General features: G+C 41.6%; 1 protein-coding gene across 3 annotated transcripts in view; it reads right to left on the bottom strand.

Annotated features, from left to right (window-relative positions):
• Nucleotides 1–941: 941 nt before the first annotated feature.
• The window catches only part of CENPC (centromere protein C), a 66,151-nt gene continuing 39,404 nt past the window's right edge, over nt 942–27,688 (bottom strand). For all 3 annotated transcript variants that reach the window (XM_053265747.1, XM_053265748.1, XM_053265746.1), the window contains exons 7-18: nt 23,185–23,385; nt 20,823–22,046; nt 19,659–19,697; nt 17,282–17,358; nt 16,246–16,311; nt 14,101–14,205; nt 11,146–11,232; nt 9,477–9,569; nt 8,730–8,884; nt 5,702–5,792; nt 4,955–5,027; nt 942–1,100 (exon numbers count right to left, since the gene is read on the bottom strand). In XM_053265747.1, coding sequence (XP_053121722.1) covers nt 1,085–1,100; nt 4,955–5,027; nt 5,702–5,792; nt 8,730–8,884; nt 9,477–9,569; nt 11,146–11,232; nt 14,101–14,205; nt 16,246–16,311; nt 17,282–17,358; nt 19,659–19,697; nt 20,823–22,046; nt 23,185–23,385 — 2,227 coding nt within the window. In that variant the 3' untranslated portion in view covers nt 942–1,084. The remainder of the gene's footprint in view (nt 1,101–4,954; nt 5,028–5,701; nt 5,793–8,729; nt 8,885–9,476; nt 9,570–11,145; nt 11,233–14,100; nt 14,206–16,245; nt 16,312–17,281; nt 17,359–19,658; nt 19,698–20,822; nt 22,047–23,184; nt 23,386–27,688) is intronic.

Here is a 27,688-nt window from a genome sequence, read left to right as displayed (position 1 = left end):
AAAGATGTTGCTTGCCTGAATCGGTGATCTTCAGTCAGGCACCTTGAGATGCTATAGATTTCTGATTAAAGGGCTTCCTATTAAAGAGTTGATATTTCTTACGGAAGTCTCTCCTCTCCGTCTGTTTGTAGGAGTTTTGTCTCCTACTGTACTGGTGGTATTTAGAGCTATAAGTCTGTGAAGGGGCTGAAAAGGTTTCAGATCTAGATTTTTATTTTTTATTTTTTAAAAATAATTTTATTACTTGTATCTGTATCTATGTTATTGTTGTAAGCCGCCCCAAGCAGTATTGCACTGGAGGGGCGGGGTATAAATATTTTAAATAAATCTTTATCTTTGGAAGAATCAAACCACAGCTGCATTATTACAATTTTATTGCTATTTAAAATTTACATACAAAAAAGTAACAAGTAGCATAGAAAGAAAAAAGATCTAGGTGCTTGTTCTGTACTGAACAGTTAGGAGCAGAATACAGAGTCAAGCATTAGCTGTTCTTGCACGGATGTCTCTCCCTTCCCTACTCTGTCCATAGATGGCCTCATGTATGGTAGTCATGCAGCCCCGTCTACTTCCCTGGGACTGCTACAGTGTTGCACCAACAAAACAGAGGAGCAATTTTATTTTAAAGCACCCAGTGAGAACTGCCTTGCTGTGACCTACTTGCCCAATGCAGGATAGAGCCTTATAGCTGCTGCAGTGTCAGCCTTTGCTGAGGCGGGATCTTGATAGCTGAGACCTACTTAATGCCACATTGTTCTAGAAACACCACATCTCCTATGTTTCAAGAAAGACTCAAAGGAAGAAATCAAGCGACTCTTGAAATCCCCCCTCCCCAGGTTTCTCTTAATGGATTGTACCATTTTTAGGGTTGTGTTATGGATACTTGCTACAAAACCAGAAAATAACTTGTGAAATGCAAATAATTACAAAAAACATACAACTCTGCTGGAAAAGAACATTTATTTTGTGGTCCTGGAAACAGCATAACGAAGTGTCTGTAATGAAGTAGGGCTCCTGAGAATCCCTCCGATGTTTAGCATGAAATTATCTTAGAGTTGCTCCAAGAAATATGGACAAGGATGAATTATTCATTTTCCTGCCTAAAATGAAATACCTAGTTAGTTTACACCTTTTCTCCCCCCTGGCCCATATCATTAACCCCATAAAATTATCAGACAGTAAAGGCAGATTGTAAGCAGGTAGTGCATTGATCTTTTTATATTAAAATAGTTGCCTGCACCAAAATAAAATATGTAATCACTTAGGACGGCCTTTTGGTTCTTAAGCACACTTCTGTGTGTATTTGACTTTAGCCCACCCAAAATGAAAGCTACTTCAAATACACATAATTTGTTGATATCTGTCAGATAGGAAGGAACTCTCTTGCCCAGCTAGTTTAAACAAGGGTAAGGACTTACTTGAAGGAAAAGAAGGAAAAGAAGGAAAGAGAAGAAGAGGACGACCAGCAGCAAGGTGGATGGACTCAATTATGACAGCAATGAATGCACCACTGAGAGACCTGAAAGGCCAAGCTGAAGACAGATCATCCTGGAGAGAATCTATTTATGTGGTTGCTAAGAGTCGACACCGATTTGATGGCACTTAATCAACCAACCGAAAGAACTCACTTCAGCTGCCCTTTGCACTTTCTTGGATTCAATATGGAGAGACATTCCCCATGTTGTTTGTATGCTCCATTTAGATCCAGAAACATCTGAAGCAAAATAAGGCTTCAAGAAACACAGTCACTTTTGGTGACTTGTGGTGATGGCCCTCTCTGGGAGTGGAAGATTTCCTTCTCAGCTTCTGGATGGGTTTGAAAATCAAGGACTAGATTTTTGGGGAAGAGGAAGGAATCTGCTCTGTTGCAGGAACCCAGCCAGAGGCAGAAAAAAACCCACCTCTCCTTTCTTTATAGACAATTTAGAGAGGAAAAGAAGTCTCTCTCCATCAGGCTGGGACAAAGGTGGAAGCAACAGGCTAGACTGAGAGCTTTTACTCCATGCACACAGAGACACAGGTTTAATGCTTGGTGTTATTCTTCATCATTCCATTCTGATGTTGCCCAGCAATCCTAATATCCCCCCACCCACTTCCATTCCAAATCTACACACCAGAGAAAACACAAATGCCAAAGCAAAGCAAGTAGATATACTTTCAGGAAGCCAAATAAAACAAGACTTTTCTTGTGGACAGGTTCACATGAACACATCTGTGGTGTCATACAACAAATTTTGGACAAAATTTCCCAGCTCAGAAAGCTTCCTCTATGTTCCAAGGCAAATAACAGAAAGGAAAAAAAAACCTCAAAGATATCTGCTGTTGGGATTTTAGGCTGACAAAAAACCTGAAGTGGACTGTCCTCAGGAGCTTTTTTATTCCTGATAATGAAAAACAGTTTGTAGTTACATTGTACTTTGGCACAGATGAAGTCCTGTGTCTGAGTGAATGCAAACAGTGAAAAGTCTGCCTATGGCAAGGAAGTTGGAGTTAGGAATGGGGGAAAGCATATTTTAGTGTAAAGAGCTGCTGGATGGGAGTTGGGGGGAAAGCAGGGACAAGATCCAGACTAAGTTAGTCATGAGTAATCATCATTGGAATAAATCAGATTAAGTTAAGTCTTATTAATTTCAGTGGGATTTATTAATGACTAACAGTCTGGATTCCACCCCAGGATGAGATTTTGGGAGGAGAGGAAGGGTCTGTGTGTCTAGCTATGGAGTGTACAGTTGCTAAGAGACATGCGTTTAGTTTCTGTTTAAAGAGGTGCAGGAACTCAGGCTTGTGCAAGAGCACATCATCCATCCTATAAAACTTTCTCCTTACATCCATTTAGGGAGGGGCTGGCTGCACTTGCTCAGTGAAAAGGAAATGGCATTCTGCAAGTGCTGAGAGGCATTTTTAGCACATTCCCATTGCCTTATAGCAGGGCTGCTCAACTTTGGCCCTACAGCAGATGTTGGCCTACAACTCCCAAAATCCTCAACTATTGGCCACTGTGGCTGGGGATTATGATCTCTTGCATGTGGTGGAAATAGGAGTTGACCTTAGGAGAAAAGGTAGGATCTGGCCAAAGGGTGACAGTATTCTGAAGTGCAAAGATGACTGCTGATGGGCAGGGTATGAAGTTCTGAAGTTCTCCTGGAAGATGTAAAATTGCCAAAAGGAAGGCCACCTTAAAAGGAAAGGAGAAAGAGGGGCTTGATTGCCTCAAGTGGTGGTTTATGTGGCACATAGATAATCTTATGCAAGTCCCAAGCCAGAAATCTGTAGACAGTGGATCTAAACATTCAGAAACAGCCAGATATTTCCATTCAGCCTTAATGGCTTCCTCCAAAAATTCAGGAATAGTCTGTTGAGGAGCCTTGGTCTCAGCAAATACGAAGAAACCTGAGGTCACTGGTTGTGAATCCTGCACTTTTAAGATCAAACTCAACAACTGAGCTGGCCTTCTAGAAAAGCAGAGTGAAGTCCTCGGCATGAAAAAGTCTGCAAGAAACTGAGAAAAAAACTCAACTTCAGCAGACCACTCCCCATTTTCTTAGGAATCGGTGAGTGATGCCAGGTTTGAGGAGAAGGGTCCTTTGGAGAAAGATACCATAGTAAAGCAGTAGGAAAGGGGTTCCTGGCAGAACTCATGTTGATGGGTGTGGAAGGGGATCCCAATAAGAATGTAATCCAGTAATGACATGGCAGCAATCTGGAGAATCAAATATAGAAACCACAGAGAAAGATAAGAGAGAGAAGTGAGGTCTCCCACACATGTGAGCAGATCTGTGCTTATGTGGAATTCTCCGCTTCCTCCAGTAGGGAGGGAGGAAGAGGGGAGGGCAAAGAAGCAGATGAGTATGTGCATACCTACTGTGCTAGCAGCTTTCTTCTCCCATCCCCACAGTTCAGCCTTCAAACCCTTAATTACATTTCTAATCAGTTCTTTCAAATTAGGGTAGACAGAATGTCTAACTTGAATAGTGGGTGAAGAAGAATTCACTGGTAGCAGAATCACCACTCCAAGGAGGGGAGGTTTGGAAAAGCCTGCTGCCACCAGAGCAGTAGTAGAAGCAGAAACCTGCATGCCCTAGGGTTGGGGGAGAGTGTGAACGTAGCCCTCCAGTTTTGCTACCATCCCCTGCATAGTATCAATTAAACTAAGTTTGCAAGGCCTCACCAATTCAAGGTCAGATCCAACAGTTGGTGAGTTGAAAATAATGGGCTGCCGAGGAATACAAGTTCAGGAATACAAGTTCAAGGAGCCTCTAGGAGCCTCCTTGGCACTCTGTAGCATATGTGCAGGAATAGCCAAAAAGCAGAGAGGGAGTCACAAAACAGTGCTTCTGGCCCACTCAAGCAGCTCTGCAGAAGAAAAACCCCTCTAGGAAATGGGGGATCACGGCCTATCAATTCAAACGGGGTGGGAGAGTCAAAGGAGAAAAGGGATAAAGCAGTAGCAAAAAAAATTATTTTCAGAAGTAACGCAGATGAGATCAGGAATACCCAGAAGAAAAAGGAAGAAGAAAGAAGACAAGAGAAAAACCTGAAACAAGCGGGGAGGTTTGAGAAAGTGTCTAGAGGGTGACAGAAGAATTGGGAAAGATCTCTCATTAGGCTCTTAGACTTCCTTCATTTACACTGTCCTGCCTCTAAAACAAGTTGGTGTAAAGAACTCAATGTGGAAGCCCTCCTTCACCAACAGAGAAAAAGGAATGCCAAGTCAGATATCTGCCTATACCACCAGATTCCATGCTAGAAATTTGGATTTCACAGGGTATTGGGGATGGGGTGGGGCCTCCCCATTTACTTGATGCCAAGAGCATTACCCAAGAGAAGAGACAAAGATCTCTTTTCCCCAAGATAGTCAAAAATGAAAGTGGGTCCAACATGGTAAGGAGGAGTTAAAGGTGAGCCCTGGTTTGAAAAGACTGAAGACTACCACATTCAACAGCATTTTTCCTACCTCTTTCCTTTCAGTTGTGTGAACAGGACCACACATTCCTTATTCAAGAGGTTACGTATGTTGTATACATTCCCTGCAATCAAACACAGGCAATTTCTATTATGAAACAGCCTTCCTGCTTTATAAATTCAGAAGATTTCCCCCTATGACTGAAATAGGCATGCTGCACATGCATGTACACACAGTTTTTTTGGTGTCCACTCAATTAATTTTAGAACCCAATCAGCTTCAATCAGGAAGGCCCCACTCTGAATACACGTATGCACACACTGCCTTGATACTGTAGGCAGTTTGAACAAAATTCATTCTGCACACATATGAAAAAATTTAGAGGAAACTTTCATTGGTGCAGATATCCTAAAACCTCAACCTTTTAGGAGCATGGCACACATACAGTCTTACTAATGTGGCACAATATGCATTTCCACTGTGAATGAGACCCAGAAACAATGGTGAGAGGACATGCAAGTGACTCATGAAATTGCTTACTGCTTCTGTGGAACATATGATGCAGCCCTTGGTCACATAGCTATATGTATGCAAAATATTGTTGTCTGCATTTTTAAGAAAATAAAATTCTCCACTTTGGTAGATACTCTGAGTTCCCTCCTTCTTTCCTTCCTTTAGTTATACTTAATATTTATATACCGCTTGATACATACATTTCTAGATGTATAATATCCTTTGCACTCTAGCACACAAACACCACTCTTTTAGCAGAAGTAGAAGCAGAAGCAGTACACTTACCAGCTGGAATATAGAAATAGTCTCCAGCAGTCAAACAATAACATTGTTCATACAGCATCAAAAGAAGTTTGCCACAAATAATGTGAAAAACCTGCAGAAATTAAAACCATAAGCATCATTTCAGTGGCACAACATGGCTTATGTACTAGCAGTTAGTAAGATGAAGGAAAACACATCCTTTAATCCTTAAACTTGTCTCCCAAACTTTGAAATACAGGAGAAAGGTGAGGCTTTAGATTTCTGGTGACATTGATCAAAATGAAAAGTTTACTACCACAAAATATCAATGGTCAGAAACAAATATGTTCACTGGTCAGCAAGATACTGGAACCTCATACCCAAGCACCCCCTGCAGTTAATTTTAGAGACCTCTGAAATTAGAAATGTGCCAGTTAAGTTTAGCACTTTATTCAGCTCCCATGTACTGAACATAGTCCTACTGTTTCTCCACTCAGAATGTAACAAGAAACCAAGCACAGACCTTATTAGTAACAGGGAACAAAGGCTACCTGCAGAGTGAAGAATTCCTGGGTACAAGAGATTTTCACACATTTTTGTTAAGCAGGCATTCATTACCATTATGTTTTCTTTGAAAGTACACTATACTCTCAGCAAGCTGATGTTATTCACTATTTTCAAACAGTGGTTTTATCTCAAAGAGCCAACATCTTAAAAACACACACAAGCTGGTATTTGCCCAAATTACAACCCTGAGCTGCTCAGAATTTGATGGCTCTAACCAGAACAAGTTGTTACAGCACATGTTAGTCAGTCACCCAAACCAGCAGGCCTGTGCGTCTCACTCCCCGCTCTTCCTACTCATACAAAATGCAGTGTGATGTCATTACATTCTGTGGTTTTCCTTCCATTACAAATGACACCCAATGAAGAAGAGTGAGGAACTCATGGCACTCCAGTGAGAAGAGGACACACAAGGCTGTTATTTTCAGTGGCAGCCACATGCCTGCCATGAAGTCAGTTCTGGCTCCCGTGCCATTATTGGAAAAACTAACCTTGATGCCAGTTACTTGCTTGGAGGAAAACAAGACACAGCAACAACAACAAAAACAAAACAAAACACTACCTTGCATAAATTTTTACAGCATCTGCTGCTCAAAACCCCCAGTAAATAGTCCCCCTGCACAATCAGGGAATCAAAACATTGAAGAGACAATCCAGCGTTTGAACAACTTCACTTTCTGGTACTTCATTGAGATGGGAAAAGCTGTTTGTTTTTTAAAGCAAAAACAAACTGTCATTGCTTCAAAGAGAAAATTAATAGGCAATAAATTATTAATCCAACAATGGACACTTATGAGGATGAAAAGCTAAAGAGTAAATATACCATGCACTGCAAATATTAGCGAGAGTTGCTATCTACAACTTGGTTGATTCATTAATATTTGTAGCCATATGAAAGAAAGAGACAGAATTTGCTTTGCCAGGTCCAGATCTTGAGACAACCCCAGTAACTTCGCAAGAGTTGTATAAAAAGGAAGCTTATTAACTTGGGTTTAATTCCCCCCCCCCCCACAACAAAGCTGAAGCTGTATTTGGCATATTTTTTGCTGTTAAGACTTGCATAACAGAACAGAAGCCTTTCCAAGTTCTTGAGCTAGCACCCTTGAACTAAAAATCAGATTTGCGTTCACAAATGTTTTACTTGCTTCCCATATTTTATCCCATTTTGACAAACATCTGCAAAACACAGAATTTCTGCAAATGCATCTCAGTTTTAAACTTCAAAATTCTGAATGTAAATGCCCTTGAAACATTCCAGATAATAGGTTGGACTTGATGGATACCTCTTCTCCACTGTTCCCTCTAAGGCATGTGCAAGTGCTCACAAGTTTTTCTGTGTCTGCTGAGCTAATTTTAGATCCCGCTCAGGTTGAATTAGGAAGGCTCCACTCTGAATATGCATGTGCACGCACAGTGCCTTGAAACTGCCGCCCAGAACAAAACTCATTCCGCACAGAGATGAAAAAAATTAGAGGGACCGCTACTCTTTTCCTTTAAAAATTTCACAGCTGAGGACCAGTCAGAAGGTAAGATTCCACAGATAACACAACTGATCATTCAGCTATTATGACTGTGGTTCAACACGGAAGCCTATGTCCCCACATAGCATTTCTCAAGCTTCCAATAGCAGAGGTACACCCCTACCCCTGCAAAATAAAAATAATGGCAGCACACTTTATTTTTATACCAGATAAGGTTTACTTTCTCATGTGAAAGAGTAAGAATTACCCACTGTTAGAAAAGCCCATCTTCTATGCAGGTCGCCCACCTTCTATACAGGTCACTATTTATTTTTATTTTCAACAAATACAGCACATGTGTAAAAACTGTGCAGCAATGGAAAAGAATAAAAACTCAAATATAAGCCAGAAATTAAGAGTTATTTGAGGTTATACACAAGTCCAGTGTTGAGACAAGATTGTTGGTTGCTGAGCATGCAGGTACAACCTGATAGAAGACAATTGAAAACAAAATTCAAGAAATAACATCATTCCAAAATTTGATTTGAGTGGATGGAGGATTACAAACTGACCATCCCTTATTGGCATATTCAGTAAGTGGAAACCATATCTCCAAAAATGTGTCTTGTTTTGTTACTCCTCTAGCTAACCTGATTTGATGGGTTAAGCTTTTTGCAGGTCGCTATTTTGAGCATGCCTCCCAACAGGAAGGAGACAAGTTCAAAGCAGTTGCTCATTTAGAGATACAAAATGCAGCCTTCTGTTGGCATTTGGTTCTTCTGGGTCTGCATCAGGAGTTCACAGAATTACCTGCCCCCAACACAGGCTGATTGGGAAAAGGCCAGAGCAGTAAATCATGCAGATGCAGCTTCCTCTGTGGAGGAAGGTTTTTCATTATAAATTTTCTTACTAAAATACTATATAAAAATTGGGATACTAATGATGAGATACTAAGTATAAACTTGAACTGAAAGAACTGACACCTAGGATTCTGTGTCTCACACAGACACACAGACACACGCGCGCGCGCGTGCTGACATACTCACCAGTGTATCTGAGTGGGAATACTGATATCCCTTTTCTTTTAATGGCTTCAATATCATTTTGCCAGCAGAAAAGAATGGTGTAGTCAGATATTTATATACCGATACTGTTTCATTATTGACGAAAAGCAAGTGTGAACTGCCACTGCTCACGCATTCTGTCACAAAACCAAAATACAGTAAGTATAAGTATTCACATGAGTTGACAAGGTCAGATGTTGAGTCTTCCCACTTTTAAGTCATAGGCAAAAAGATGTTTACTTTACTACAAGTAATTGCACAGGACTCTAAGTGTACTGAACATTTAATTATTACTATTATTATTATTATTATTATTATTATTATTATTATTATTATTACATTTATATCCCACTCTTCCTCCAAGGAGCCCAGAGCGGTGTACTACATACTTGAGTTCCTCTTCCACAACAACCCTGTGAAAGTAGGTTAGGCTGAGAGAGAAGTGACTGGCCCAGAGACACCCAGCTAGTTTTCATGGCTGAATGGGAATCTGAACTCGGGTTTTCCTGGTCCTAGTCCAGCACTCTAACCACTACACATAGGCAGTGTCAAACAAGAGGCCTATATTGTTTATATGTGAATACTGTATTCAAAAGGCAACACAGGCATGATGGAAGTGACTCAACATAGGGAGGAGAAATATCCACTTGCTTCCTGAATGACCCAGGAATTGAAGAAGTTTTCCTGTACTTGCTACAGAAATCTTGAAATTTGTGTTATGCCACTAACCTAGAAGAACCTCTTGATTAGATGCTGCATCAAACACAGTAGCTGGTTGAGAAGGATCTTTTATAGAAACCATCACGTCATCCAATAAATTCTCTGCAAAATAGAAATGTAAATAGAAAGCTAGATTCTAGGGCCATGCAGTGGTTACTGCTCCCCCAGACAAAAGGAAAGAGGCAAGCCTGGAAGTTGTCTTCCTCCAAGAGGTGGTTCAGGATGAAGACAGACTGACATACTTAAAGATAAATCACAGTAGTAGTTTCACCATGGTGAGGGTCCAGCTATCACTTGATCTCTCAGTTTGAGCAACAGGCAGACATTCTGTCAAGTCAAATACTGGGTCAGCAAAAGGAAAAATTGATGGCTTAAACACAACTGCAAAACCGCTTTGAGGTGTGCCCTGGGAACCCTACAGGCTCTCGCCTCAGATAAATGGTTTTGATGCAAATGTGCAAAATTGTTTCCTCTCTCTAGGCATCTTACCACTTTTTCAATGACTACAGTCATAAGCCAGATTTTCAAGCTGATATTATATGTGCCCACTGGCAACAGAACATCTACTACTACCCGGCCATATTTTTACAAATATTATAGTGTCTAAAGCATGCAAAATAGATCGGAAATGGAACAGAAATTATGTCCAAAAATACATTCTTACAGATGTATTTTGCATGTCTCATACACTTACAATATTTAAGGATTTTAAATATATATATATATATATATATATATATATATATATATATATATATACAGAGCTATATATTCTCTTGCCAATGAATATATATAATATCGGGCCGATATAGAGGGATTCCCTATGGGGCGAGGCTCTGCCCATGTGTCAAGTGGAAACAGTCACCCATGTGCTATTGGAATGTTTGTTCTATAGAGACCTGCGTCGGGATCTCATTTACCCTTTGATAGCTAAATGCCCAGGTCTTGATTCTCCTCAGATGATTGACAGGCTGTTGGAAGGAAGCAATTCCTGCGCCACCAGACAGGTAGCTAAATTTTGTAGTGCAGCCCTCCGTTTGCGTAAGAGCTTAATAATGGGAAAATAGGTGATGGATTTAAGGCCAGAGCAACTTGTAGCTATAATATGGCTAGCTGCAGGTAGGCACGCAGGTACTGGTATCACCTGTATATCATCAGTAAATCTAATGACAATATTTTCCCAAGCTCCTAAATTGTTTAACCCCTCTCAGATTTAGGAGTCGAGAAGGCAACTGGTTGAGTTTTGATTTGTGTGTAATAGTCTCATAAGTATGAAATACTACTGCCTCCTTTATTTTTAATTATTTTAGTAGTATTATCAGTACCTTGATCTATGCTGAGGAGAACTTTTAAAAATTTATTTGGTATTATTGTTTGTAATAGAAGTTTGATTGTCTTCTCTTTTACATTTGTTTTAACCTCATGCTGGTCGCTGACCGAAATAATGAGATTATTATAATATAATATCAACTTGAACATTTGTTTATGGCTACAGTCACTGAAAAGGTGATAACATGCCTGATTCCATTACCCTTGGAATTGCCCATTTGAGCATATAGATTTCTATACAATTTGTTGTTAACCTCAAAAAGCAGAATGTAAGCATTTGCTACCAACAGTGTAGTTTTGTTTCTTCTAGTAGGCTCTATATAACAAAAAGATGGAATGAGGTCCATACCAGACTGCAAAACAGGTTTTATTGTCTTTTTAGATTTTCTGGGTTGTTTCTGTTCAGGTGATATTATCCCATTGACGACAAAACCTCCTAAAACAAAAGAGGAGTTAAGGAATCACTTCTGCCCAATAAGCATCTTAAGTTATCTACGAGAAAATCAAAACAAGGGAGGACTAGGTAAGAATGTGATATATGGCAATTGATTCTTTTAAGGTCTAGAAACGGATGAGAATGATATCCCATTAGGCTGTCTTACAGGAAATACAGTCTGACTCCCAAAGTGCCTCTTCCTAGGCTTTGTCTGCTTCACAGTTTCAGGATCATACCTTCCAATGCAGAAGTTAATGCTGGGCACCAAGGACAGCTTATGAGGTAGTTTTATGAGGTTTAAAGGGCTTCTGTCACTGTGTGATAATTGAGGGAGAAGTGGACTTAATGCCTTTACTGGATCATGTCACAATATTGCAGTGGAGGTGTGAAGGAAGGAGGCCTAAACCTCTCCTTTATGTATACGGGATTTTATGTTGCCATTGCCTATCAGTGACTGTGTAAAGAAAGCTGTGCAGGAGTCAAAAGTTCATGGCTCCTGTTCAGCAGTTTCATTTGGGGGGGTGATGAAATGTACTGGTTTGGTTTTGGAGGGAAGTGGAGGTTTGATTTTATTGGTTAGGTTTTGAAAAATGGAGGGAAGCTGATTTGATTGGTTTGTTTAAAAAACTGTAGAAGGAAAAAGTGTATGATGAGTCTGTCTTCAGCAGAGTTTCAATGCTTGTAAAGGAATGAGTTCAAGTCTGATGCTGGAAGTATAGTACAAGTTTGGGACTGGAAGAAGTGTCCAAGAGAGTGCAGTCCAAGTTGGAAGAAGAGAGTGTAGAACTGAACAGCAAGTGAAGGAATTGCTGGCACAGTCCAAGAGATAATCAGAGCCGGGAATGGAAAGAGCAGAGGGTGGGAACTCTCTGGAGAGCTAACTCATTTACCAGCAAGAAGAAAACATCAGTGGCTGAAACCCCAGAACTGTAAAGGAGGGCAGGACCTGAGGCAGAACAAGGGACAAAACTGGGTTGCTGGGAAAACTGAGATGACAGCAGAAGACTCAGTGTTAGACAGAGGGCCCAGTGTTAGACAGGTCTGTTTGGATGTGTTTTCATTTCTTCCTTATGCTCATTTGATTGCTTTTTCAATAACAACTTTTCAAGGGAACTATTGGATTAAAACTGAACTATTTTCAAATTAAAATTGCTTGTTTATATAATAAAAAATCATAGCTTCTGTTCTGTATTTCTCAACCCCATGCTTAAAACCTTCACCACTCTACAATATATTTTTTCATACAACAGAAGTTTGGAAGGCTGTTGTAGTAGACTCAGCCAGAGAAAGCCTAGAAGTCTACTTGGTGGCAGTGGTTGAACCCAAATGTCATGGGGCTGGTTGAGACCAGGCCGTGACAAGTGGTAGCAACACAAGGCGATCCGTGACAGGAGGCCTAAGGTCTGCTATCTCAGCACCATACAGGGACACAGCCACTATGTGGATAGCAATGCCCAGCACAGGCATAGGCCATCTTAATGCCATCAGCAGCCTGCATGATGCAGCTCCTAACACCTTTCAGTAAGGTGTCAGGAGCCCCTCCCCACTTGATTGTTTCTCAGTAGCAGAAATCTTTTAACCTCTAGGAACCTGCTTCATGAGCTGCCCCACTAGCCTGTTATGATCCTCAGAATTCTGAATCAGCTCTCACTGGTGTCTCTCCACTCTGCAAAAGAACCCTCCTAGTCTTATCAAAGTCTCAGAAGGTGACTGTGGTGGACAAAGCTTTCCAAGCAGAACAAGAATTTGAAGGCAGAAGATCAGGTTAAAAAAGATAGGAAAGCTGGAATCTTGAAACTGAATCCATTTCAGCAGTGGAACAGGCACAGGGGACAACACCTGCAGAAGCTCCAATGGAGATAAAAGCTTTGGCAATACCATAAGTGCACAACTGGCATTTTGTGAGGTTTCTAGACTACACATTTTGGGGGAGACATAGGAACATAGGAAGCTTCCATATACTGAGTCAGACCATTGGTCCATCTAGCTCAGTATTGTCTTCACAGACTGGCAGAGGCTTCTCCAAGGTTGCAGGCAGGAATCTCTCTCAGCCCTATCTTGGAGAAGCCCGGGAGGGAACTTGAAACCTTCTGCTCTTCCCAGAGCGGCTTCATCCCCTGAGGGGAATATCTTGCAGTGCTCACACATCAAGTCTCCCATTCATATGGAACCAGGGCAGACCCTGCTTAGCTATGGGGACAAGTCATGCTTGCTACCACAAGACCAGCTCTTCTCACCAAAGATAGCTCCTACAAAGATAGTGCCTACCATCAAAAGCAACCTAGAGCAGCTATAACAGCCACGGAGAACTCAGTGAAGGGCAGACACTGCAGGGATAAAGTGCCTTTGGAAGTCAATACCGCTAGCACAGTGGGGGAATTGGCTGGCAGAGCAAATCTACAAATGGGGCCAGAGTTCAAATTAATGCTAGCATGTGCATGTACACAGAGAGAAGAGAAACTCAATATAATGCTACACATGGTGTTAAACGTTGGACAGCATCCACAGTGGTGCTCACACAAAACATTTCCCCTGACCCTTTCCCTTATGGCAAATGCCAGAGCCCCCATTTACAGAATGATTCTTCACCCAGTTTCCAAGAATTCTTCCCTCTCCCTGCAGCCATCCTTGATGCCAGAAATACTGTTGCTGAGGATCCCTCAGTCCTCGAAATGGCTTTTTGGAAACTCTGGCAGCTGCAGTGAGAGGAAGAGGGAAATGGCCTACATGTGTACAGTTTGAATACTACTGAATGTATTGTTTTTCCATTCCATTGATTGACATTCCTTTAAAAACATTCCTACAAGAGTATGGGCTGCACTTCATTTGCGGTCAGATAAAACAGATATGCACTACATAAGTTATCACCTGAAGGTCTCGTCTTATAGTTCACACGTTCTCCTCGCCAGTACTCCAGTGGTTTAAGACGCATTCTTTTGGTTCGACGAACATTCGGAGTGTTGGTAGGCATCACTAATAAGCATGAAACAAGCACACACAGTGGCTTTAAATAAATCCAGAAGCAGTTGAAGGAAGTACAAATGGATAACAAGGCCCTGGATCTGACATGAACCATTCCTATGCAACACACCTTATAACTAAACTTCACAACTTAAAATATACATACTATGCAACAATACTGTCAGTTAAGGTAGCATTAGCAGCTCATCCTCATGCTGCCCTTCCTTCAAGAAACCCGGGTCAATATACGGTCTCCCACTTTGACCTGCTGAGGTAGATTAGGTTGAGAAAGAATGGCTGGCCCAAGATCACCTACTAAACTTTGTGGTCAAGCAGGGTCTTGAACCTGGATCCTCCTGATTTAAAGTCCTAGACACTATACTACATTGTCCTCTGGGCAATTCCCCCCATTCCTTCCATATTGCAGAAGTCAGATTTTCATGGAGTTCAACCAATATTTGTAAAGATGCCATTATAGCTAAGGAGGTTACAGGGAAAACACTAATTCTGAAAAGCAATGCTGTTTTGAAAGGGCTAACAAAACGGATTTATACAGATATATTAAAGGCCCCCTTCAGACATAACGTGGAACCGCACCCCCACCACGCCGCCTGCTTTCAGTTGTGCAGGAGCAGGGCGTAACAAGGGTAAGGCAGGCAGGGCATATGCCCTGGGTGCCAGAGCAGGAGGGCGCAAAGTGCCTGCCGTGCCCCACCCTCGCCCCAACTGCAGTCTGGAGAGCGCCCCCCCCCGGCGAGGACTTTCCACTTATTTCAGGCAGCGTTTTCTGCCTGAAAGCGTCTATTCCCCTTTCTCTCCCTCAAGAGAGGGAGGAGAAAGGAAGAATAGATGCTTTCAGGCAGGAAACCCTGCCTGAAATGACGCCTGAAGAGCTTGCTCAGGCTTTTTGGAGCTTGAGGCCACGCCTCTGTGCATGTGATGTCAAAGAGGGCATGGCCTCAAGCTTCGAAGAGCCTGAGCAAGCTCTTCGGAGTGATTTCAGACAGGCATTTCTCTTCTTGCATCTTCTAGAATCCCTGCATAATTTTCTCTTAGAGGATCATGTTTTCTTCCCCCCCTTCATAAAGTTTAAGCTGACAACTAAGTCATTGGAATTTTGAAAACCTTTTTAAAAATGGAGAGGGACAATGTTCCTAATACAAATCTCTTTAAAGACTTCCTGAAACCTTCTGGCATAATGGGAGCAATGGGTACAAGTTCAAGCTAAGATGGAATTAATGTTTTCCCCTTCTATATTAGATGCCCCACCCTTTTGCAAGTTATGGAAACAGGCACTTAACCCTCCTGTCCCACCAATAAAGCCAAATTACTCTGAGGCACATTCCTTTTGTGCTCGGATAGGGGCGCAATTTCACTGCTTGCCATAGGTGCTATTATCCGTAGATACGACTCTGTGCAGGAGAGATGCCTCTGAAGTCAACAAGACTGCAGAAGTGGTGAGGAAGCTGGCTAGGCGGGCTTCCTTCCTAACAGAAGAATAGCCCATACAGCCAAACAGACTGGAGTCATCACCAGCTCCATGGGGCCGAAACTGCAGTGCCAGCATATGGATGCAATGCTGGTGCCTCAGAATTGGAGTTGGAGAAGCCCAGATTCATGAGCCCAAGGAGACTTCAGATATGCTTTTCCTCACATAGCAGCTTTTCATAAAGGAGGAATTTCAAAAGCAGTTTTGTGATTGGCATGAGAGGAAAAAAAATTTTCACTTGGTTATCAGAAGCCCTTCACATAAGCAGTTCAAGGAACTCAAAATAAGAGCTGCCATTTTAGGGTCTTTAGTTGTTTTGAGCTTGGAACATATTGAAAATCTGACTGAATAAACCCTGTTTGCAAGCACAGAAGTCTTTTGCTATTTTCAGACTGAAGTCCCACAGCACAAAATTATGTGCACCTATGCAGAATAAAAGCTTGTAAGTATTGATATTTATCCCCAGTTCTAGAATATAAAATATAGCATCTAATTATCCCATCATAGGGCCCTAGTTTTAATTAGGACATTTTATGCAGGTGCTTTTTTTAAATACAGCTTACCCAGTTTATGCTTTAGTGAATCTGTAACCAAAACATCCAAGTCTTCCTCTGAGTCCATAGATTCATCTTTTTAAAAAGGGAAACAAATGTATAGAAGCTTCTAGGTCTACTGCCTTAGTAATAATACATCATTTCAAATATTACAAACTAGGTGGCTAGGCCTGTCGTGAACCAGACAGAATCATTTTGCATAGGTTACACTTATAGGAAAATTCAAGAAATGAGATACCATAATTTTTTTTTATTAATGTGCTAAGAACAGTTTAAATTTGTAAGATTTCAACTTCAAACATTACTTATTTTACTGAATAATTACCGTACTTAGTAAATTTTAATCACAGTAAACTTTAAATCTGAGGAAGATCTTCTGCTTCTTTTGTCTTTCAATTATGATTACTGAGCGCTAACATTTTCCTGAGAACATTAATAGTTAAAACGTGGTCATTTTAACTATTGACCATGCTCCTTTTCATGCTATAATATAGGTGACTGGCCCAAGGAGACTTGAACTCAGATCTCCCTAGTCCAAATCAGACACCAATCCACTATACCACACTGGCTCTGCTTATTCTCATATGAACTTTATGAATCATTAATAATTTTCTGAGACCCTTTCTGCAGTTACTCCTGCCTTCAGCAATTAGGCAGACATACTGGAGACAGAGCTTTTTATGTGGTGTGGTAGGAGCAGTCCCCATTTTAATGTCATCTATCTCCCTGCAGAAGGGAAGTGGCTTTTTGGAGGAGGCATGAATGGAAACACATATGCACAACTCTTTCTTCTTTCAGCTCAGGAATAATTAAAAGTATTTCTGGTATGCAAGTATCACTGAAGTTCTCAAAGCTGTTTACATAGTAAAAAGAATGAAAAGATCACAAAGGGGCTCAGAATCTAAGAAACTGCCACAAAAGATCTGTCCATTGTGCAGGAAAATTGTTTTGAAGGGGCCAACAAAAGAGATATATGCACAAATATATTAAAGATATATGTACAAATATATTAAAGAAAGAATGCACAAACAGTACTGAGCCTTACCTGATGTTGTTGACTCTGTGTTCAAGGACTTTTTACATTTGGATGAAGATTTATAATTCTGCTTCAAAACTGGGCCACTTAAAGAAAAGTCCACGTTTAGGGGAAATAATTACAGAATTGAACAAAGACAAATAAGATTTTACAATCTGAACATTTTACAGTGAAATGTGGGTGATTCAGCACAACTGATGTGTGTCTAAAACACTACCCACAGTGTTGCAAAACAGCCCCATTCCACTGCAACTTAAAATTACACACACACACAATTGTGCAACGAGACACTCGTTATTTCCGATGGGGTTGCACTGCACAACTGTGCTTGTGCACTTTTAAGCTGCAGCAGAACAGGGCTGTTCTGCAACACGGCAGGTGAAGTTTTAGGCACATGCAGCAGCACAGGCTGCAGCATATTTGGAAAATAATTTTTATGGTCAACCTCACACCTTACTAAAATTCAAACAAGTGACAGAAAATAACTTTGTGAAAAACTGGACTGTAGTCATCAAATATTGGATTAGAATGGTACAAGGTTGTGTATATCCTCATTGATTTTCAAAGATATGACACTATCTCTGTGATATATGAGACATTATTATATGGGGGTTTTTTTGGTGTATTATATGTTTTATGTATTTTTATCTAGGTTTATAATAAACACAAACATCCACATAATAGATGCCTGCCCAGCCTTCCCTACAAAACACTCATGGAAGCACATTTAATAGCTGAGCTGCTTTAATGGTATGCATAAATAGTTTTTCTTTTCATGTTTTAGAGCAAAGAAGGCACCTCTGAGACAAAGCTATTGATCATATGAACTGATCAAATGAACAAACTGAGGGAAGAAGGGCACCTAGTGGTGGCTAGGGGGGCGGGGCTCCCATAAAAAATGCAGCAGGGAGAAAAAGCTTTAGAAAGTACACGATGGAGCTACTATACAGGCATGCAGTGGTAAAACTGCTGCCCTGTAACCAGAAGGTTACAAGTTCAATCCTGACCAGGGGCTCAAGGTTGACTCAGCCTTCCATCCTTCCGAGGTCGGTAAAATGAGTACCCAGAATGTTGGGGGCAATATGCTAAATCATTGTAAACCGCTTAGAGAGCTCCGGCTATAGAGCGGTATATAAATGTAAGTGCTATTGCTATTGCTATGAGAGTCCATCAGTATGAATACTTCCAATCTATTATTCTTGTTCTATCCTTCAGTATAGGATACAACAAATGAGCCATAAAAAACAACAAAAAGGCTTTTCAAGACCAGGCAGAAATGGCTGCTATCCAATATAGCAGTCCAGGTTGGGACTACTGCATGGCACATGAACCATTCACATAGTTTAGGATGTTAAATATGCCATACTGAATCTTGAATCAGGCTGTGATCTCTGAAAAATCTCACAAAATGCCTGAACAGGAGAACCTCGTTCCAGTGCCAGCAGTTTCGCATATCCGCAGTTGGGTAATGGACGCTCGACCTCAGTATATGTGGGTGGGGAACAGCAAGAGAAGGGTTACACCCACATATCTGCAAGTTGGGGGTGGCCGGAAATGACCTTTGAGTGCAAAATGGAAGACTCCCCCGTTTTGACTTCGGGAGCCACTTTGTGGCTTATTTCTTACAAAAAATGAGGCAAAACAACAATCTTTGGCCAATTTTCTACTCCTGGGGGGCATCCGGATTCCTTGATAGCAGTGGAGCACAGTAGAACATTTTATTCAGCCCGTTTTGTTCATTTGGGGGACAATTTGGAGTGGGGCAAGAACCCACCCCACCATTTGCATTCATTTTAATGCCCTGTTATTAGCAGATTTGCTATCCCCCACGAAGAATGCACATGTGTTTACTGAATAATAAGAATTATGCAATAAATCCAGCAAAGCTGCAAGGGTAAAAGAAAAGTTTTGCTATCAGATGTATTTATAAGGAAATATGCAAAAGACGTCTATGAGGAGAAAACACAGTAGGGACAGCTTATCATTTCCCAAGTTGCAGACACTTAACAGCATTGAAAAAAATAGATATGTTATACACACACACACACAACACACACACACACACGGGCTGTGTAGATTCAGCTTCAAAGCTTCCTTTCTATGAGGAAACCAGCACTCCCCACATTGCTTCCAAGACATCGCTAGGGCTTCCTGAAGCTCCAATTCCCTTTAACAGGCCTTCCTGGACATCACTGGGGCTTCCCACAGTTCCAAATCCCTTTAATGAGCCTTCTCTGTGCTGTGCACAGGAGCACTCTGCACTGAGGCAAGCACCACAAGCTACTGCCTCCCTGCAGGGCCAGGGAGATGTGTACAAGTAAGTATCATATAAATATACAGTATATACATATATCGCAAGAGTGAGAGAGAGAGAAAGGGAAATTACCTGAGGTCATTCAGCTTTGCATCTGGTGAACAAGAAAACCTAAGGGAGATTAAACGTTAAGCTTGCTGGAACTCCTCATATGCATCATGATCACAGGCAGCAGGAGAGTATTTGTTTTAGTCTGTTACAGCAAAAACAATTGCTAGATCTAACAAAAACATATCCTTACCCATAAAAGCCTTGGGCGTGCGTCCGTGCCGCCCGTGTCTTTTTCGCCCGTTCTGGGCATGTGCGGAGATGGGCGGCCATGTTGGACCCGGCCGCCGGTGGGCGACTGGCCCCGATGGCGGCGGCGGCCGCCACGGGAGACCAGAAGGAGCAGAAGCGGCGGGCGGAGAGTGCGGCCGAGGCGGCGGCGGAGCCACGGCCTCGGCCAAAGGAGTGCGGGCCAAGGAGGCGGTGGCCGTGGCGGGGCGACTGGCTCCGATGGCGGCGGCCGCCACCACAAGAAACGGCGGGCGGAGAGAGCGCCCGAGGCGGCGGCGGAGGTGTCGGCCCAAGGAGTGCGCCCGAGGCGGGTGAGGCGGCAGCGGGAACCGCCCCCCCACTAGAGCCCGTTATTACAACGGGCTTACACATACTAGTAATTCAATAAAGTCTAAAGTTCCCCAAGACTATCATTTCTGGATTCAACAGAGTAGCCACTTTGCTTGCTTTAGTTTATTCCATGTGTGATGGCTAGTGACTGAAGCACTAAACAGATCAAGGGGAAATGGTTAAAAACTGTCTAATACCCAAACTGCTGGGCAGAAACCCTCCAAAGGGGTTGTGAGGAGGTTAGGAGGATGGAGCAGCAAAACACACACACCAAACACTCAAAGATCTAACATGATTAGGAAGATGAAACTAGAAAATGTTACGGGTACAGAACTCCATTTGTTTAGTCTAATATTTGCACACATATCAGCTTCATATCCTTGAGGCAATTTGAACAAAGGAACCTGCAGTATTCTACCCCATTTTTGCACATAGAGGGGGAAAGTTCATTTGCAACTGTTTCTCAATTTTAGAAAAGTATACAACCCATATATTATTATATACATTGGGAATGACCATTGCCCCAAAATGGAGAATATTAAATTAATATGAAGTCAATAGAGGATGAAATCACTTAGTGCAAATCAAAACATATTTGTGGAAGCATTTAATCTTTTTGCCACATACCGTTCGCAAGAATCCTCTTGGTGTGATGCATTTCCATGATCATCATCAGGACTTACCAAAAAAGTCTGTCTTACTTTTGGACTAATATGAGGTGTCTCTCTCAAGTCAGTCTGCCTACTTTGCTCATGAGGGTTATTGGCCCATTTATCACACTGTTCTTCTCCATGTTCACTTTCGGAACTCTCCTCCGAAGTCAGTACTCTGATTTTTCTTCTTTTTGTTCCAACATTATATATTTTAATATTGTTCTTTTGAGGTTTCGATTGTTTAGATAGCTTTGTTTTAGAAGCTTTTGCTTCTTTTGAAGACTTATGCTTCTTAACTGGTTTGCAATTGGATAACTGTTGGAATAAAGGTATCAATGGCAGTACTGAAAGACGATTATGTTCTATAACAGAATCCTGGTCTTCAGAGTGTGCAGTTGTATCTTTAGACTCTTGACAAACCTTTGAGGACATGTCTGTAGGTAGATACTCCTGGTAATCTCCACTAGGCGTTTTTGCTGATGTTTCATCTTCCATTTTTGAGCACGTTTGCTTCATCGCTTTTTTACTGCAAGATAACTGCTGAATTGTACTTGGCACAGGCAGCAATACCTTTGAAACATTGTGGTCACCTTCTAAAACAGAAACCTTGTCTTCCAAGTGCATATCTATGCTTCTAGTTTCTTGATGCAGTTCATTATGCATTTTCACCAGTGGCTTAACTTCTGAACGTACAACAGTCGGTGGCTGCACTGGAAGACTGTGGTCCTCTTCCAGATAAGCAGCCTGATCTTCTAAGTGAAGGTTTTCCCTTGAAGACTCTTGGGAGTCTTTGTTATGTATTTCTACTGATGGCTCACCTTTGGAATGAGTTTGCTTCCTAGCTTGTTGAGTGGTTCTTGCAAACAGCTGGGGCTGATCATTTACCAGAGTTCTTCCACTTGTCCTTGAAACTTTCTGGAATTCATCAACAGTTCTTTCAGTAACATCTGTTAACTTCATTTTGGTTTGTTTTATTGGGGTTGGTGCAACAGTAGGTTTCTTTGATGCCCTTTTATCTTTCCTTTTTATGCTCTGCTGCTTGGCTGCCTTTTTTTCTTCAGATAACGTAGCTGTTAAGCGCCTTTTCTCTGGCTTTTTGTTCTTCTGAGGGACTGAAATCCAAGATGTAGAAGGTATCCCAAATGATTCTTCTATTAAGAATTCCCACTCATTTTCTGGCTCCATGTCTACTGTGTTCCTAGGTGGGGGAAATGGAAATATTAGAGAAGTTAAACACCTACGGGACACATTCAAATAGGGTATTTCCAGAGAAGTGTCCAACATCACTCCAGTAGTGTAGAGATTGTGCTAACATGGGAGCCCTAAGTATCAGGACTGCCCAAGGGGAGGCTTACATTGATAGAGTGAAAATGGACTGCAAATATTGCTGTTGAAAGAGGAAATGCTGGGACTAGTGCCAGTCATGATATGGAATACTCCCATAGGGAAAGGTTGGTACCTGTAGAAGCATTGATTCCTGGAATTAATGTCTGTTGTAGTCAGAATCATACAAGTAATAATGATCCAAAAAATAGAAATAGCAGAATTGGGAGTGAGAAGTACCATTTATCCCTAGAGTCAGAGTCATAATCTCTGTAAAATAAGCAACAATTTTGGGAGTGGTCCCCAACCCAAATGAGAGCTATTCTACTTCTCATCAGTCAAGCAAGAAGTCTACAAGGGTCTGGAAGGTCTGTGGGAGTAAAGGCATTGATATCCTAAAATCTCACTGTGACTTTAGCAAGTCACAAGCTGGATCGTAGAAGATATGCTGTGACTTGGTAATATAGGGTATGAGGCCCATTAAGTAACCAATGAAAATGATCCAGCACTGGTTTGGGAGTTTTTGCAGGAATAGAGGTGCTCACATCTGACACTAAACCCAATTAAAGCACTGATTGGAGCTTGTTACAGTAGAGCTTGAAGGGGCAACAAAAGGAAGAAGCGACAACTATACAGGCATTAGAATGAAAAGTTCTGCTATTCGAACTATCTGTACCATAGGGACTGAAGAAGTTATGCCTGATGGTGACTCAAGCTATGAAACATAGGCACCAACACCCAAGAGGGTGCAGCTGGTTTTCAGTTGCCATGCCTACCCTTTCTACACCATAGCTTCATCAAAGTTGGGTCAGCAGACTGGCCTTATTCTTAGGGTGTGCCAGGATGGATACAAGCAAGACTCTGATCATTCTTAGCAATTGACTATCTGCAAGGTTTGCCTGCCACTAATACCACAGAACTAGTTTGATAGCTATGCTTCTGATTGTAAATGGTCAAATATATTACAAATACTCCTTAAACAGAAATATTATACGTATAATTTCCCAACTCACCTTTGCATAGAAGATCTTGGCATGTTCTCTAATGGTTCCAAGGATTTGGACTTATTTTTTTGAGTAGAAGATACAGCAAAACACTTTGATTCTTCAACAGAAAATTCCTTTATTTCTTTGCTTGCACGATACTCCGGAGATTCTCTAATATCTCTGCTTTTCTGCATCTCTGTAACAACTGCATCTTCCTCAAAATTTAATCTACATGGAGAAATGAAACCATTCACATATCTCTGTTTCCAGATTTTATCAACACTTCTCACATAGCCTTTTCTGCAATATACCTCAGAAGTCCTCATATAATATTTTCTGTATAATCCAAAGTTTAAAGAGCTACATTTTAGCCAATAAATGATGACCTGGTCATAATGCAGTCAACTTGGATCAGTGCTGGACTCCTGTGATGCACTCTATGATGGGGCTGTCCATGAAGAGAGTTCAGAAATTCCTGCTAGTACAGAATGCAGCAGCAAGGCTGTTGAGTAGAGTCAGTCCACTGGACCATATAACAGGGATCTTACTACAACTCTACTGGTTACAGTTTAGCCTTCAGGCTCAACTGATGGTGCTAGTTTGAAGTCTTTGAAGCCCTAAACAACTTGGATCCAAAGTATCTAAATGACTGTCTCCTCCAGTATGAACCTGCCCAAACCCTGAGGTCAACTGGGAAGGCCCTTCTGAGTGTTTCGCCACTTCTGGGAGGGAAGCTGGCAAATATACAGGAGGGGGCCTTCTATTATCAGTGCCCCCAAGCTGCAGAACCCCCTGACTGGGAGATTTGTCTTTCCCCCTTAGTTGCTTTTGCACCTCTTTAAAAGATATTTATTAAATAGGCCTTTATCTGTACCTGAAGGCCCTGATGGTAGTGTAATCTGCTTCTGTTTTCAACTGCCTCTAAGTTCATTTTAATTATTTTTATTTTAATGAGATATTGTTTTAATCTAGTTTGTATTCTGCCTTGAGTGTAGGTAAGGGATATAAATAAATGACTACAAATGTGGGTTAGCAGATGAATGTGTTAGCAATTGTTTAAATTTTAATACCAAATGAAATATTAGCACCACACTATCACATTTCTACAACCATGGGATTTAAGGAAAAAATAATAAATGAAGGTCAAGAATCTCGGCATCTCAGCAAAAGTCTCCTGATTTTTCTCCCAAAGACTGCTTCGAGAATACTCTCATAGAATACAATACAAAGGCCTGAAAAAATATCTTTCTTCCTAGATTGGAAGGAAAATGAACTTTTCAACACAGGGGTCCATGAGCACTCACCAGTAGATTTTTCATTCTCATGAGAACCCTCAGTGAGAGCTCGTCTTGTGGCAGAAAGCATGACTTGTCACCTTAGCTAAGCAGGGTCCGCCCTGCTTGTATAGGAATGGGATACTTGATGTGAGCACTGTAAGATATTCCCCTCAGGGGATGGAGCCGCTCTGAGAAGAGCAGAAGGTTCCAAGTTCCCTCCCTGGCATCTCCAAGATAGGTCTGAGAGAGATTCCTGCCTGCAACCTTGGAAAAGCCGCTGCCAGGCTGTGTAGACAATACTGAGCTAGATGGACCAGTGATCTGACTCAGCATATGGAGCTTCATATGTTCCTCCGAGTTAGAAAAAGTGTAGGGCAATCCTCAGACCTTGCACTGAACCTAACAGAGGCAGGAGCAGTGAGACACCATATTTACTCAAATACAAGATGACTACGAATTCAAGACATGCTCCTTAAAAAACAGAGATTAAATATAGGTTATACCTATATTTACCCAAAAGGAAGAGGACTCTGGATTTAAGATGACCCTCTGATATCTGACATCAAAGTACTGGGCAGGGGGAACTAGTCTTGGTTTCAGGTAAATACAGTATCAAAATGCTTTATTGCTTTCCAAGACTCGGCACTAGAGGGATAAGCTCTGCTTCCATTAGATGTCCAAGTTCAGGAAACACACCAAACAAATGAGTGGGAAAAAGGACAAGGTTTTAAAATATTGTTTTCGGTGTTTTTATTCTCTCAAAGTACTTTCTAACAACTATGGCAATTGAGAGTGTTAGGGAATTCCTATGGCTGGTATGCCAAACAACTGACCAATCAAATATTGTCAAATGACTGACTAAAATCAAGCATTGCATGAAGTCAAGAGCACCACTGAATAGATGGAAGTTTACCTTTCTTTCATTCTGATATTCATTAGCAAGCACAGGAATGAGGAATGCTTGCTCTTGAGCTGTCCAGTACTACTAATGGTGAATTTGATGATGCAGATGAAAGTAAAAACTGGTTAAATAAGCCCCTGCTAACTTGGCAAAGAGGCACCTTTTAATGTGGTGATTCTCTTTATTTAGCAGGGGGAGAGTAACTGGCCCTATCCACCACCAGCACAGTACTTCTAGTGACTGTTGCTGGTGTCTATTTTATGTTTCTTTTTAGATTGTGAGCCCTTCGGGGACAGGGTCCCATCTTATTTGTTTGTTATTTCTCCGTGAGCCCTCCATGAGCCATTTTTGGAAGGGCGGTATAGAAATCGAATAAATAAATAATAAATAAATCTGATACTGCTTGAAAAATTGGCCTGTCACCTCCTTAGCACAACTGACATGCTTTTACATGGCTGCTGTTATTTAGTTTTGCTTCTCGTTTCAAGTTTTGCAATTTGAAGCTTGGATCATTGCTTGTGATGTGTAGACTCAATCCTACTTTTATCCCTGGTAAAACAGATCTTGCAGGTTTTTAAAATAGTTTCTGGATAATGCTGATAGAAAGAGAAGGAGACTGTTTCTAGTTAAGATAATAAAAGCTTCCTTTTGTTTGTTCTTAAAGTTGGCCTCTATTTTAATTTCTAGTTGGATTTTTCCCCTCCCACCCTTACCCCACAAACATATAGTGCTTACTTACCTTCAGGTGTAGCAACTTACTGCTCCATCTCAAATTGTAATTATTGTTTGAATATAACTACAGCAACTATGCTATTATATTTTGTGTAATACATCAAGAGTATTTAGCAACTAAAAAAACAGGTTGCTCACCTGTAACTATTCATCTGGAAGTGATCCACTGCAGTCATAAGAGTGGAGTTCTGCACCTGCGTGGGACCATTCAGGCAGAATTGACCAGCTCCTTGAAGGGCTTAGCCATGCCCCCTGCATGTGGTGCTCTTGCTCAGTTTGGGCTTCAGTTCCTGAAGGACCAACATTTGGATGCAATTCATCTCATGAAAACAGTCCACAGTACAACAAGGTAAGTCGCCTGAAGTATTCTTGTTTTGTCACTTTGCATACTGCAGCGGGGTCAGTGGGAGGGTCTTGACTGCAACGGATTACTTCCAGATCAATAGTTAAAGGTGAGCAACCCATTTATCTGGATCATGATCCGTTGCACCCATAAGAGTGGGTGGCTAACAAGCTGTCAGTCTGGAGGCGGGTATAGTATGCTAAGGTAAGATCCTTTTCAGCGCACCCCTCCCAAAATTGGCCTGAGCTGCAGAGCAAAGGTCCAAGGTGTAATGCTTGACAAAGGTGCGGAGCAGATATCTCTGAGCTTGATGCTAGCCATATGGACCACAGAAGTAGCCTAAGCCTAAGAGTAAGCCTGTATGCTCTTTGGGGGCTCTACGTTCTGGTGCTTGTATGCCAGGAGAATGAGTCCCACAATCCAGTGGGACAAACTTTGTCTGGAAATTTAGCAACCTTTCACTTTGCCTTTGTAACCAACAAAAAGGTGCTTTGTCTTCCTATAGGGCATGGTCAACTGTAAGTAGGCCTCACATCCAAGGAATGTAGTGAACGCTCCGGAGACATTGTGGGATTGCAGGAGAAGGTAGGTAAGACGATGTCACTGTTTATATGAAAGTCCTAAGATCTAAACTCAGGGTCTAGGTGAAGCACCACCTTGTCCTCATGAAATTTAGCATAGGGAATGTCAATGCAAAGGGCATTTAGTTCACTGACCTGCCAAGCTGACGTTATGGCCAACAGAAAGGGCGTCTTTAGTGCTACAAGTTTAGGAGGGGCCATTGTTATGGGCTCAAAGGGAGGCTCCATTAGAGCAGAAAGAACTAAGGACAAGCTCCATTGCTCATTAGGTTGATGGATAGGCAGGTATATGTTGTTCAGGCCTTTTAAGAATCTTTTGAAGTCTGGCTGTGAGAAAACCATAAATCCATTCCATTCAGGATGACAGATGAGCAGCCAGATGAGCTTTAATGGAGATGTTGGCTAGTTTGTTGCATAAGGCTCATGGAGGTACAGCAGGACTTGGTGAGATGTTGCAGAGTGAGGTAGAAAACCTGAATCACTACTACTTGCTATTGTAACTGACGTGAGTCGGTTTCTTCCTGATGTTGAGGAGGATACCGTTCAAAAGCTTATCCTCCAGGCAGTCAAGTTTAGGGTTTTCAGATCAGAATGACAGAGTCTTCCATCCTCCCAGAACAGAAGATCCTAACGTTGAGGCAGACGCCTGTGGCAACCCTCCGACAGTCTGAGTGCTTGTTGAAACCATGGCTGTCGG

Source organism: Hemicordylus capensis, chromosome 6 (genome assembly GCF_027244095.1).
Source record: "Hemicordylus capensis ecotype Gifberg chromosome 6, rHemCap1.1.pri, whole genome shotgun sequence".
Classification (NCBI taxonomy): Eukaryota; Metazoa; Chordata; class Lepidosauria; order Squamata; family Cordylidae; genus Hemicordylus; species Hemicordylus capensis.
This window is presented reverse-complemented; position numbering and strand designations above follow the sequence as displayed.